General features: G+C 41.0%; 1 protein-coding gene across 5 annotated transcripts in view; it reads right to left on the bottom strand.

The window, feature by feature from the left end:
• SHROOM4 (shroom family member 4) overlaps nt 1–14,861 on the bottom strand; it is a 246,323-nt gene that overhangs the window by 27,252 nt on the left and 204,210 nt on the right. For all 5 annotated transcript variants that reach the window (XM_006059480.4, XM_006059482.4, XM_006059481.4 and 2 more), the window contains one exon: nt 9,638–9,699. In XM_006059480.4, the coding sequence (XP_006059542.4) occupies nt 9,638–9,699 (62 nt within the window). The remainder of the gene's footprint in view (nt 1–9,637; nt 9,700–14,861) is intronic.

The raw sequence follows: 14,861 nt of genomic DNA, 5'->3' as shown, positions 1-14,861 counted from the left end.
AGTATCCCACAGTGACTCTAATCGGTAGTGTATTAAATCTATATATTAACTTAGGGAGTATTGTAATCATTACTATATTAGTCTTCCCAAATTGAAGCAGAGAATAGCTATGCATTTATTCATGTCTTTATTTCTCCCATTAGAGTTTCTTGATTTTCCTTGAATAAGTTTTGTGTGGCCAGGATTAAATTAATACCCAAGTATTTAAATTCACTTTGTCATGGTCTTTGACAAATCCTTTCTTGCCTCTGAAGGTTTCATTCTTCTTAGCTGGTGAAGCCTTCCTGAAAAGTGTACTCTACCTAATGAAATGAGATTCAATTCTCAATTACCCATTTTCTTTCATTCAATTGGCAAACAGGAAATGTGTACTGGATGGTCCGCACTCTGCTTATGATGTGGTATGATAAAAAGAAGGAAGACAGCCCTAGGCCTAGAACTGAAAAACCTGGGTAATGCTCCAATTTAGTCATGTACTTGCTGTATAATTCCAGAAGTAATGGGCTCTGAAGTCAGATGCTTGTTTGACCTTAGGCAAGTGACTTTAATCTATCTGTGAATAAGTTTCACCTTTAAAACTGTGTCAGTAAAAGGTAACTATCTTATAGGGTCATGGTTAGTAATAAATAAAATAATTCACATGAAAATGCTTATAGCAGTGCCTGATATACAATAAACAATAAATGTTAGATAGTATACCTTTTGTTGTTGTTATTAATAATAGTATAGCAATACCTTTCCTTAGTCTTAGCTTCCTTATCAGTCAAATTGGGAAAATAAGGCTTAACCACACAGAGTTGCTGTGAGGATTAACTGTGGCTATATATGTGTATATACACCCTATACATTTGAAAGGTCTGTGCAAAGTGGAAAAATGGAAAAGACCACAGGAGGCAATTGTAAGTACAGAAAACCAAGAGAGATAATCCATAAAATAATTTCTTTGAGCTATTAAATACTTCACATTTATGTACCTTTTCCTCCCAGCAGAGCTACTCACCAATTTTTTCCCCTCCTGCTAATATTAAAATGTATTTGCATTCTCTGCACACAAACTAAATAACAGTGGAGGGAGACAACCAAGAGCACAACTACCTGGAATTAAATTTTGTTGCAGGCTTCCAGGCAGAGTGGCTCAAGAATATACATTTAATTTTCCCACCTATACTCATCATTCTAGTTGTGATAGAAGTGACATGCTGCTACTGCTGCTGCTAAGTCACTTCAGTTGTATCTGACTCTGTGCAACCCCATAGACAGCAGCCCACCAGGCTCCCCCGTCCCTGGGATTCTCCAGGCAAGAACACTGGAGTGGGTTGCCATTTCCTTCTCCAATGCATGAAAGTGAAAAGTGAAAGTGAAGTCACTCAGTCGTGTGCAACTCTTCGTGACCCCATGGACTGTAGCCTACCAGGCTCCTCCATCCATGGGATTTTCCAGGCAAGAGTACTGAAGTGGGGTAGAAGTGACATAAGAAAAGTTAAAAATGTGTGTGTAGTCTGGGGAAGGTAATTGGAAGCTCCATCAGAATTTCTCTTTAAATGTCATCTTTGCCCTTGACCTTTCCTAGGCCTTCTCATCTTCCTTGAGATCATAAACTATGATCTGCCAGCTCCATATTCAGCATCAATATGAGCTTTCCATTGACCTCCCCTTTCTGTTTTTAAACTTAAGCCAATTTCCCAAATCCTGATCAAAAGTTCACTTAAACCAGAAGTTCTCATATTTAGCTTATATCAGAATTGCCTGGAGGGCTTGTAAAACACACATCTCTGGGCCATGTTGCCCCAGTTTCTGATTCAGTTGATCTGGGTAGGGGCCAATAATTTTCCTTTCTACTTCAGTTCTTAGGTGATACTGAGGGTGTTGGTCCTAGGACTACATTTTTTAGTTAATTAATTAATTAATTTATTTTTGGCTGCACTCGGTCTTTGTTGCTGCCTGAGGGCTTTCTCTACTTATGGTGAGGGGGGCTACTCTCTAGTTGCATTGGGCAGACTTCTCATTGCAGTGGCTTCTCTTGTTGCAGGGCACAGGCTCTAGGGAATATGGGCTCAGTAGCTATGGCACATGGGCTTAGTTGCTCTGTGGCATGTGGGATCCTCCAGGATCAGGGATAGAACCCATGTCCCCTGCGTTGGCAGGCAGATTCTTAACCACTAGACCACCAGGGAAGCCCTAGGACTACATTTTGAGAACCACTAATTTAAACCTTTCTTCCCTCTCTAACTACCACCCCATTTCTCACCTTCCTTTTCTTAGCCAACTTCTTTTTAGACAGTTTTAAATGTATAAATGTCTTTTCAGTTCAGTTCAGTCGCTCAGTTATGTCCAACTCTTTGTGACCCCATGGACTGCAGCATGCCAGGCTTCCTGTCCATCACCAACTCCCGGAGCTTGTTCAAACTCATGTTCATTGAGTTCGTGATGCCATCCAGCCATCTCATCCTTTGTTGTCCACTTCTCCTCCTACCTTCAATCCTCCCCAGCATCAGGGTCTTTTCTAATGAGTCAGCTCTTCACATCAGGTTGCCAAAGTATTGGAGATTCAACTTCAGAATCAGTCCTTCCAATGAATATTTAGGATTGATTTCCTTTAGGATTGACTGATTTGATCTCCTTGCAGTCCAAGGGACTCTCAAGAGTCTTCTCCAACACCACAGTTCAAAAGCATCAATTCTTCGGCGATCAGCTTTCTTTATGGTCCAACTCTCACATCTATACATGACTAATGGAAAAACCATAGGTTTGACTAGACGGACCTTTGTTGGCAAAGTAATGTCTCTGCTTTTTAATATGCTCTCTAGGTTGGTCATAACTTTCCTTCCAAGGAGCAAGTGTCTTTTAATTTCATGGCTGCAGTCACCATCTGCAGTGATGTTGGAGCACAAGAAAATAAAGTCTGTCACTGTTTCCATTGTTTGCCTATCTATTTGCCATGAAGTAATGGGACTGGATGCCATGATCTTAGTTTTCTGAATGTTGAGTTTTAAGCCAGCTTTTTCACTCTCCTCTCCCCTTCATCAAGAGGCTCTTTAGTTCCTCTTAGCTTTCTGCCATAAGGGTGGTGTCATCTGCCTATCTGAAGTTATTGATATTTCTCACATGAAGATATATCTTTTCAAGCACTCTTATTTTAAACTATTTTCCAAATCACACAGTAACATATAATCATTTCATTAAAATTAATGAAAAGAAACTGAAACCCTCCTATTTTGTTGTTGAAAGTGTAAAATGGTACAGCTACTTTGGAAAACAGGCAGTTCCTTAAAAAGGTAACAGAGTTATCATATGGCCCAGAAATTCTACTCCTAAATACTCAAGAGAATTTAAAACAGCTGTCCACATAGAAATTTGTATGTGAACAGTCATGGCAGCATTATTCACAGTAGCTAAAAAGTGGAAACAATCCAATGTCCATTAATAAATGAATGGATAAATAAAATGTGGTATGTCCATACAATGAAATATTTGGAAAAAAATAGAGTAGGAAATACTGTTACTGTTACTAAAGATGAACTTCTAATGCATGCTAGGTGAAAGAAGCCAGACACAAAAGCCCATATATTATATGATTCCATTTATATGAAATATACAAGATAGGCAAATTAATAGAGACTGAAAGTAGATTAGTGGTTGCTTGATGCTGAGATTGGGAATAGACAGTGACTAGAAATGAGCAATCACTCTCTATTTCTAACCTCAGGGTCAAGCAACCAGGCTCAACCAACATACTAATCTACTTTGTATCTCTATGAATTTGCCTATCCTCTACATTTCATATAAATGGAATCATTAGTGGTTGCTTGAGGCTGAGGTTGGGAATAGAGAGTCACTAGAAATGAGCAAGGAGTTTTCCTGGTGGCTCAGATGGTAAGAAATCTGCCTGCAATGCAGAAGACCTGGGTTCAATCCCTGGGTCAGGAAGATCCTCTGGAGAAGGGAATGGCTACACACTCTAGTATTGTTGCCTGTAGAATTCCATGGACAGAGGAGCCTGGCGGACTACAGTCCATGGGGTTGCAAAGAGTCGGACACAACTGAGTGACTAACACTTCACTTTTACTTCAGAAATGAGCAAAAGGGATCTTTTTAGGGAGATGGGCATGTTCTAAAATTGGATTGTGGTGATGGTTACATAGTGTTCGATCCCTGAGTCAGGAACATCTTCTGGAGAAGGGAATGGCTGCACCCTCTAGTATTCTTGTTTGGAAAATTCCATGGACAGAGGAGCCATGGGGTCCCAAGAGTTGGACACAACTGAGTGACTAACACTTCCATTTTCAAATTAACCAAAATTCACTGAATTGTACACTTAAAACGGGTGAATTTAGGATGTGTAAAGCTGTGTGCATTTCTTCTCTATGCATTCCCTTTACAGACCATCATGCCTTCTCCTTTCTATGCCCACCATTTTACTAAGTTTACTTTCTTGAAGCTCACTTGTGAGTCCAAACTGCCAAAGCCAATAGCAGTCCTCTCCTTATCTTCTGTGATGGTGCCCTGGCATACTTCTTTTTCTTACCACTCCAGACGCCTGCTCCTTCAATCTCCTTTGCTGGCTGTTCTTCTTCATCCTACTCTCGTTGGCCAGGTGATCAACAAGCCTGCTCAAAAGCATTTCCCTGTCTTTCTCGCTAACTTTAAATTCAACATATCCCAACTCAAACTTGTCATTTCTACCAAATCAGGTCCCCTTCTCACCTGCCCCCAATATGTCATTAATTTTATCCAAGTCACTGGGGCTCAGAATTATTTTTTAGCTTAACTCCTTTCTTCCCAAGTTCCAATCACTAAGTTCTTTCTACTTTTTTTTTTTTCTCAAAAGTTGTCATGTATTTGTGAGCAAATAATCTGGACCAACAATTCACATGGGAAGCAATGCAAATATTAAATACATGAAAATTTTTCAAAACAGAATAATAAATGTAAGCAAATTAAAATTAAAATAGGTACCATTTAAACCTACTTCATTAGAAAATTTTCCATGATGGCAAATTTTACAGGAAACTGGTATTCTCATATACTGCTAATGGCAGAGTAAAACACCTTCAGGGAAAGCAGTTTGGGAAATAAATCAAGAACAACAAGAATGTTCATTTTCTTTTAACTAGTAATCGCAACACTGTATAATTGTTTTTAATGAGATAATTCAAAATTAGAAAAAGGTTATAGCTGCTCAAAATTTTTCAGCAGCATTACTTTATAATAGCAAGAAATTGGAAAAAACCTAATTATCCACCAATTTGGGAATGATTAAGCAAATTAGAGCACATTAAGCTGGTGAAATATTATGCAGCCATTAAAATTTATAACTACTGAGGAAGCCTTTATGGCAACAGGAAAAACTGTTTACCAAGAAATGCCTAGTGAAACAAGAGAAGCAGGACACACAAAATTATATCTACACAGTTATTATAATCATGAGACCCCTGCCAATCCTCTATACCTATAGATAAAGACTGGCAGGGAAATGAAAACAATCAGGGTGTTAGGGTGGTAAGAATTAGGATACCTTTTATTCTGTTTTTAATTTCCTGTAATATTGCTTTCACAATAAACATCCCCCCCCCCAAATATCACACATATTTATCTGTCCCTTCTTCTCTATTTCTATTGTATCCTACCTTCCCAATACAGGGGCACACTCTTTCATGTCTGGATCACTGCCCCAACCTGGTCTCCTTCCAACCTATCTAGGCTCCAAATGCTTCCAAATTATCTAAAGTGCCATATTTACCATGTCACTTACCTGACCAATAAACTTCAGTTGCCTCCATATTTGCCATCCTATCTAGTTTTCAAGGCCTAACTATCCGGGCACAATACTTCACTCTTGACCCTTCTTCTCTACTGTTACTGTTGCTGCTGCTGCTCCTCATCCTCCTCCTCTTTACAACTAACATTTACTGAAGGTTTATGATGCCATATTTTGTCCTAAATGCTTTACATATACTAACTCAATTAATCCACATAACAGTCATAGAAGGTAAGTACTCTTAGCCCATTTCAGAAATAAGGAAACCAATGGGATGGAGTGAAAGGTTGGGGGGGGGCATGGAGAGAAAGCCACATGTGAAGTTCACAGAGCTAGAGAACAGAACGCCTGGATTTGAACCCATGCAGACTGACTTCAAAGGGCTTCCCAGGTAAAGAATCTGTCTGCCAATGCAGGAGATATAAGAGACACAGGTTCAATCCCTGGGTCAGGAAGATCCCCTGGAGAAGGAAATGGCAACCCACTTCAGTATTCTTGCCTGGGAAGTCCCATGGACAGAGGAGCCTGGTGGGCTACAGTTCAGAGGGTCCCAAAGGGTCAGATACGAGGCAACTTCAGTCAGACTGAAGCAACTTAGCACACAGACTGACTTCAAGGCCAGAACGCTTAACAACCAGCAGGGTTTATTCCTGCAATACAGCCTGCTTAGTGTCCTGTCTGGTCCTTTCCTTCTTTAGACTCCAGCCTTCAGTTTTCTTAACCCCCAATGAACTTAAATAGGGCACAGTGATACTTAACATGTATTGGCCTGTTATAATGTGTCAGGCTTTTCTTGTTTGTTTAAACCACTTTTCACCTTATAGCTACTGGCTTGAGTTGAAGACCTGGCCTGTTCCTTTAATAGCTGTGAGACCTTGAATAAGTTACTTAGCGCCACTGAACCTCAGATTCTTTATCTGAGTCAATGGTTCTCAAAATGTGATCCCAGAACCAGCTGCATCAGCATCACCTGGGGAGCTTGTTAGAAATGCACATTTTGAGCCATGCTCCATACCTACTGAATCACACTCCCTGGGGGTGGGGTGGGAACTACCATCTATCCCAGTTTTTTTTTTTAACGAGTCCTCCAGGTGTTTCTAATGCACACTCAAGTTTGAGAACCAATGCCCTATAACAATGCCTATCTGACAGAGTTTTGGGGAAGATAAAACAGAGTATGTATAACTTAGCTGGTGGCACCTAGGTTGTCTTGCAAATGGTAATTTATCATTACTGATACTTAACTTTGTATAGATTAGTCTTCCTTGCTCAAGCTAGGGATGAGCAGGCATTATGCTTCCTGATGCTTTTCTCTAATATTTCCCTGCTTGCTTCAAAACAGGCATTACACACACTAGGTTTTAAATAAAATCCTCTTATTTGACTGGCTGATTAGTAAGAGAGCCATTTTGGAGAAGCACCATAGCATAGTATAGTGTCTCTGAAGTTAGAGTACCTGGTCTGAAGCTCCAGTACTTTGGCCACCTGATGCAAAGAGCCAACACATTGGAAAACACCCTCAAGCTGGGAAAGATTGAAGGCAGGAGGAGAATGGGGAGACAGAGAATGAGATGGTTGGATGGCATCACCAAGTCAATGGACATGAGTTTGAGCAAACTCTGGGTGAGAGTGAAAGACAGGAAAGCCTGGTGTGCTGCAGTCCATGGGGTGACAAAAAGTCAGACATGACTTAGCGACTGAAAAACAACAACTGGGGTCTAGCTGTGGGACATTACGCAAACGATTTTATCTGTGTGTGCTTCAGTTTCTTCTGTCAATTGGCTCTCCAATTAATAGTATATACCCCTTAAGGTTATGGTATATTTAATATTTCCAAAGTGCTTTGAATGGCGCCTAGAATCGAGCACTGTGCTCAAGAAATGTTAAGTCAGCATTATTATTTTTGTGTCATTTCACCCATTTAATGGTGGAAGAGGCTCTGTTTCTTCATTTGGTAAGCAAATGACAAAAATATCTCAAGCAGATTCTCTGTGTCAGGCACTGTGCTAGGCATGGAGGCATCCATGACCAAGGGGTGGTCTCCTTTCTCGACAGTCTCAGTCTAATATGGGAAACTCAGCAGACCCACCAGAACATGGTGAAAGTTCACCAAGAACGTGGTACAAGCCAGCCTATAATGAGGAATCAAGACCAGCCACAGAATCCCATAGTATTCCCACCCAGGCCTCAGATTCCTGAGATATTATGATGAGGGGTCCATTTGAAGGGTTTCCTCTGGGATCTTGATTGAAGCACTTATAATGGAAAAAGCATGAACTCTGGGACCAGACCAACCTGGGTCTGAGTCCTGGCTCCATCACTTAACTAGCTGTGTGACCTCAGCTAAGTTATATAACCTCTTTAGAACTCATCTATACAATAGGTAGTACAATTAACTGTTGTGGAAATTGGAGATTATGTGGAGATTATGGGTATAAGAAGATCCAACCCAATGAATGACACTTAGTAGATGATCAATAAATGTTGACTTCCTCTCTTTCCATTGCCAACTGGAAAACTGATAGGTTTCCCAGACTTTGGAGTCAGAAGAAAACCAAAATTATTTCTGCCTGACTACCAAGTCACAGGGGATAATGTGGAGCCCTGGAAAGAACCCTGGGATTTTCAGAGATCAAGAGACCCAGATTCTAGTCCTCTCCCTAGGTGCCCCCACAGAGGCACAGCTAAAAGCCATCTTCCCTGCCTGTCCTTCATTTGTGGAGTTTGAGTAAAAGAATCAGTATAATTTTGGCTTCCCCAATGGCTCAGTGGGTAAAGAATATGCCTGCAATGCAGGAGATACAGGAGACGTGGGTTTGATCCTTGGGTTGGGAAGATTCCTTGAAGAAGGAAATGGCAACCCACTCCAGTATTCTTGCCTGGAGAATCCCTCGGACAGAGGAGCCTGGTGGGCTACAGTCCATAGGGTCACAAAGAGTCAGATGTGACCGAGCACCCTTACTAGACTGTGAGCTCTTTGAGGAAAGGGGTTGTGTTGAATATCTAATACTGTCCTGGAGAAGAACTGGCTGAAAAGTATATCACTGGATAGAAGAGAAACGTCACAAAAAAGGGGTTCCAACCAGGCTGATGGAGAGGACCCTGGAGGAGGTAATTGTCTCCTTGTCGTGATCACTATGATAGGTGGGCTCATCTCTTTGGAGCATGAGTGCCAGGTGCCATGTTCCCCACATTACAGGAGCGGAGTCTCTACTCTGGGCATTATTAAGGGCTCTGCCTTTTATTAAATTATTAAATTAGTATAAATTATTAAAGGCATTATTAAGGGCTCTGCCCAAGCAACTCTTTCCCCTCCAGCCCAAGCTACATACACCATTTGTAAAAATGCTTCTACCTTCTTCAGGAATTCTAACCTATCGTTAGCAGGCTCTGCCTTGGATTTTTAATGAGTAGACCTGAAGCTCTCAATGAGTCCTATAAAAAGAGGTGGCAGAACACAAGAAACACTCTGAAGCAAAGGCACAGCAGTAGCTGGACAGCCTTGCCTCCTCTCTGGCCCCTCCAATCACCCAGCGGCCACTGGGAAGGTAAGCATAGTTTATGCCTTCCCATCTATGTTTCAGCATGGTCTAGTCCCCATGTCCTTGTGCCTGGGCACTTGCCTCAGGCCTCCGAGTTGATAAGCATAATGTCCCGCAACACTCCTGACTATGATGTATTCCAAAATGTGCTACCAGTCAGTTTGGTCTATAGCCCAGCTGCCTGGGGGGCAGGCTGGATTCCATCTATACGTCAACCCCTTGGTATTGACACCAGACCAGGTTCCTCAAAGGAAACAGAGCAAATAGAAAACCTTATCAATTTCCACAGAAACCTCAGAGGTACTAACTTACCCAACTCCATGAGTGGTCAACTTACCTCCCTGACTGGCTGGTCTTCCTGTTTCCTGTTATTGGTTTCCATTTGTCCCCAGGAAATTCCTGCAAAGCAAAATTCTGATAAGTTGGGGAGCTCTGAACAGCCAGGTAATCTAGACGGCTTCAAAACTGTGAATCGGTCAGGAGCCTGTCCAAGGCCAGGTGCCACCGCTGCCCCCCACCAGCTGATTCCTTTTACTCTCCTATGCAGGGTAGAGAACTATGTACCTAGAGGGCTGCCTTTCTGTCAGGAGGCCTTCTGCACTGCTGGGGCCATGCCGAGTCTAAGATAGCACTCAGGGACCTCAGCAGTGTGGTCTAGAAACTCTGAGTTACCCTTTTTCTCTGTTCCCCTCCCAAACCATGTTAAAAACCAGTTTAGCATGTTTGCTGTTTGTTCTGGCTCTTGCAAAGATCTTTTTATTTGCTCTTCCCAGTAGACCTGCTCATTCCTCTAGCCTCTTCCACCATAGAAAGCATCTTCTTGGACGTTGCAGCCCTTGAGATGACTTTGAGAACTAAAGCTCCTGCTGCCACAACCCTGTCCTGGGGGAGGCAGCTAGAGAACATGCACGCCAGCCAACCCCAGTACTGTAGGGACCCTTCCTCCTCCTCCCAGATCTGCTGAAGAGGCTGAGGTAGGCTCATTTCTGGGGAACATGTGTGCTGGGTGCCACATTCCCCATATTACAGGAGCAGACTTTTCACCCTGAGCATTTTATCCATAAGGGCTTTGCCCAAGCATTCTTTCCCTGCAGCCCAAGCTGCATATGCCATTTGTAGAAATGTCCCTGCCTTCTATCCTAGCTCCAAGCCTAATGAAAATTTGCCTTTGACATCCTCTCTGATTTCAGCATTCCATACCTTCTACCTAGAGACTCAGAACTTAGTCCGTTGGGAATGCAATTTTTCCTAAACCTCACTGACCTTCCAAAGTCTCTCTCCCCAATGCGATTATTGGTCCTGTTTAAGCTTTTATTACCTTTGCCTCAGTTAAAAAATTTTACTACCTTGTGTAGGTAAGATGTGGTTGTCAGTCATTCTGGTTAAGATATTTTTTATTTGAGAGCAGCTATGTCACCTCCCAGGACCTCAAACTTCCTATCTGGAAAATAAGGACTGTACTATCTAGCCTTTCTGGGTTCCCAGGAGTGAGGATAAAATGGGATGTGTGCAGAGAATGCCTAGTACAGCACTCGGCATGTAGGAGGCTAGGGATCTTAGTGGCCATAGAATAGATGAGGTTTCACAGCTTTCACATAACGAGAACAGTCTCTCTGCCTGTACCTGTCAAGTTAGAGCAGCAAAAACCACTTGTTCAACTTCAGATTGTGCCTGACGCCCTTGTGAGATGTCCCTGCTTTCAAAGACAGTATTACTCATTCGGCCACAGTGGGAGCCAGGATTTCCTGTCCATTCCCTGTCTAGCCCTATGGGGAGTGCTCAGAAAATAGCAGTGTCCAAAGCAAACAAAGTCCTGTCCCAACTCTCAATCCCCCAAGTCCCCAGTATCACCTTACATTATTTTCCCTGCCGAGCCACTTAGGTTGCTGTAAATTGTATGCACTCTTTGAATCAAAGAGGCAGTTATCTCCACGACTTATTGCGGATGAGGATTGATTATGGTAGGAACTTGGTGCCTGAGTGAAGTTATACTGCTAGAAGGCATCCTGCCAGACTGGAGAGGGCATAGGCTTTGCAATCAGCTTATGGAGAGGCAGCATAGCACAACTTGGAGCCCGGCCTTGGAGGCTACACTACATGGATTCAAATCCCACACTGTGTGTGACCTCAGGCAGACTACCCAGCAGTTTATCTTAGCTCATTTTCTCAAGCTATTTAATAGTGATCATAATAATAACAGTATCTATTTCTTGATTGCTTTGACAACCATGTGAGTTGATACATGTAAAGCACCTAGAACAGCACCTGGTACACAGTAGACACTCAAATATTGGTAATCATTATGTTGTTTAAATCCTGGCTTCACCACTTGTAAGATGTGTGACCTCAGATTTCTTAGCTGGAAAATGGGGTCCTATTATAACGTATCTCATATAATTGCTAAATGAAATACTTTTATATATATGCAAAACTAACTGGCATGAAGCATGAAAGATTTAGATGTGTGCTGATTTCAGTTTTCTTAACAGCACCAAATAGGAGCCAGTTAGCTTCCCAACCACGTCCAGGGGGCATAACGAGCAGGATCTCAACCCTACTTCAGATAGCCACCATCACAACTACCTAGCCAGCTAAGCTGGGGAATCCTAACCCATGCTAAAAGTTTTTCCCATGTCTGAGGGGAAGGTGAGTTCAGCTGGCAGGGGTAGAAATGGGCACGAAGTGCCTCGTGTATGGCTGTCCACATGTCTAAAAGCCTAGCGTCTAAGCAGACCTACTTAGTTCATCTAACAGACATTAGGAGGTCAATATGTCCTTCCCTCAGAATATAAAAGAAGAGGTATGGATGGGCACAGGCACACCTGTATTGCTGCTGCCAGCTACTACAATGTGCAAATTTCACTGCTTTCCTTCATGGAGTTACTGGCTGACAATTCTGCAACCATCTTCTGCTTATCCCACCCCCAACATTAACCCTTTTCCTCCACTGTCTACTTGCAGACCCTTCTTTTGGCAAAAATTTCTCAAGGTTAGCCCAAATCTCCCTTTATTTTAAAAGATAATAACTCACCCTTAAAAGATAATTACTATCTGGCAGTCACTGTTCTAAGTGCCTTGTATATGTTACATCATTTAATCCTCTCAACCAATGTATGAAATAGGTACTATTATTATTCCCATTTTTTAGATGGGAATGCTTAAGAATTCAAACCCAGGTAGTCTGGTTCTACCATCATGCCCTTAAACCACTATTTCATATTTCCTCTCCTTCCCCCCCCCTACATTTTATTATGAATATTTTCCAACATATAGAAAAGTTGAACAAGTTTACAATGAATATCTGTATATCCACCATTGTATAGATTTTAAGTTAGTATTTTACTATATTTACCCTATCACATATCTATTTGTTCTGTTATCCATCCACAAATTCATCTTAAATTTTTTATGCATTTCAAAGTACTTTACCCCATACATTTGAAAACTTAAATGAAATCAACAAATTCCTTGAAAGGCAAACTACCAAAGCTCATTCAAGAAGAAATAGAGAGCACAAATAACTCTGTATCTATTAAATAAATTGACGTCATTAAAAATCTTTCCACAAAGAAAACTCTAGGCACACGTCTTCAATGATGAATTCTAACAAACATGCAAGGAAAAAAAAAAAAAAGCCAATTCTATACAAACTCTTCTTGAAAATAGGAGAGAAGAAAACACTTCCCAACTGATTTGGTAAGGTCAATATCTAGATATGTAAACCAGACATGGACATCATGAGAAAACTATAGACTAAAATCCCTGAAACATCAATAAATAAACAAACAAACAAAAAAACCTTAACAAACTATTAGCAAATCAAATCTGGCAACATATAAAAAGGCTAAGATGTCATAACCAAGTGGGATTTATTCTGGCAATGCTAGGCTAGTTCTTGTTTCAAAAATCAATCAATGTAGGACTTCCCTGGTGGGGTAGTGGTTAAGAATCTGCCTTCCAATGCAGAGGACGGGAGTTCAGTTCCTGGTCAGGGCACTAAGATATCACATGCCTTGGGGCAACTAAGCCCATACGCCACAGCTACTGAGCCTGCACCACAACTAGAGAGAAGCCCAAGAACCACAAGGAAAAGCCCAAGTGCCACAACAGATGACCTTGCACGCTGCAACTAGGACCCAATGCAGCCAAATAAATAATAAATATTTTAAAAATCAATCACTGTAATTCACTATATCAATTGATTAAAAGAGAAAAACTATATGATCATCTCCATAGATACAGAAAAAGTATTTGAAAAAACCCAACATCCACACTTGATAAAAGCTATCACAATAAACTAGGAATAAAAGGGAATATTTTCAACCTGTTATAAGGCACCTGCCAAAAAATCTACAGTTAACATCAAACTTAATAATAAAAAATTGGGAACAAAGCAACAGTATCTGCTCTCACCACTTCTACTAAACACTGTATTGAAGGTCTTAGGGAGTGCAATAGGACCCCTTCTCCTAGAAAAGCCATACACAATGGAAATGAAGACAAAATCACTTGCAGATGACATGATTGTAGAAAATCTTTTAAAATCTATCAAGAAAAGTGAGTTTGGCAAGGTTGCAGGATACAAGGCCAATATACAAAATTAAATAGCATTTCTATATGGTAGTAAAGAATTTTAATTTGATCTTAAGAAAACAATATTATTTACAGTGGCATTAAAACATGCAATCTTAAGAGATAAATATAACAAATATGTGTAACATCTGTATGCTGAAAACTAGAAAATAAGCTGCATAGATCAATGCATTTCAAAAACTCAAGCATACATATCCATTAAATAAAGTTCGATATTTGTTTACAATATTTTAGGCAAAATTTCCTTTCAGTAAATGCACAAACATTAAGTATACATCTGCTGAGTTTGGGAAAATGTATACACCTGTGTAACTCTCTTTTCAAGATATAGATCATCACACAACAGTTTCCCCATGCTCTTTCCCAGTTAATCTCTGTGGCACCTCCCATAGGCAACCACTGTTTTGAAATTTTTTTCCTATAGATTAGCTGTTTTATAACTTTATATGAAGGGATAGTAGAGTACGTACTCTCTTGTGTAAGGCTTCTTTTACCCCTAAGTGTCTTTTTCCTTTTTTATTTGGCTGTGCCATAGGCAGCATACAAGATCTTAGTACCCTGGCCATGAATCAAACCTTTGCCCTCTGCAGTGGAAGTGCAAAGTTCAAGCCACAGAACCACCAGGGAATTCCTTTGTTTCAACAAAGAATATGTACTGAGCAATTACATATGCTAAGTCATTCAGAAGTGTCAGTCTATGCATCAACAGTTCAACACAGGAATTAACTTCTAGTTTGAATGCACCAGCCAAAAGGTGGCACTAGGAAAGCTATGGGAAGGAGTCTGGCAGTGAGCTGGCAGTGGCATGGGACGTCCTAGAAATACCATGGGGGATGGTGGTGGCTTGTATTAGGGATGTAGATCATAACTAGGGTATATAGTTACAGCCAATTTAGACCTGGGTCTCTTCTTCAGACTGGAGCAAAGGGAAAGGATTTGTCCTTCAGAAGAGCAGAAAAGTCAGACCT

This window comes from Bubalus bubalis, chromosome X, assembly GCF_019923935.1.
Source record: "Bubalus bubalis isolate 160015118507 breed Murrah chromosome X, NDDB_SH_1, whole genome shotgun sequence".
In the NCBI taxonomy this organism is placed as follows: Eukaryota; Metazoa; Chordata; class Mammalia; order Artiodactyla; family Bovidae; genus Bubalus; species Bubalus bubalis.
The sequence above is the reverse complement of the archived record's forward strand: the minus strand, read 5'-3'. Positions and strand labels throughout refer to the sequence as shown.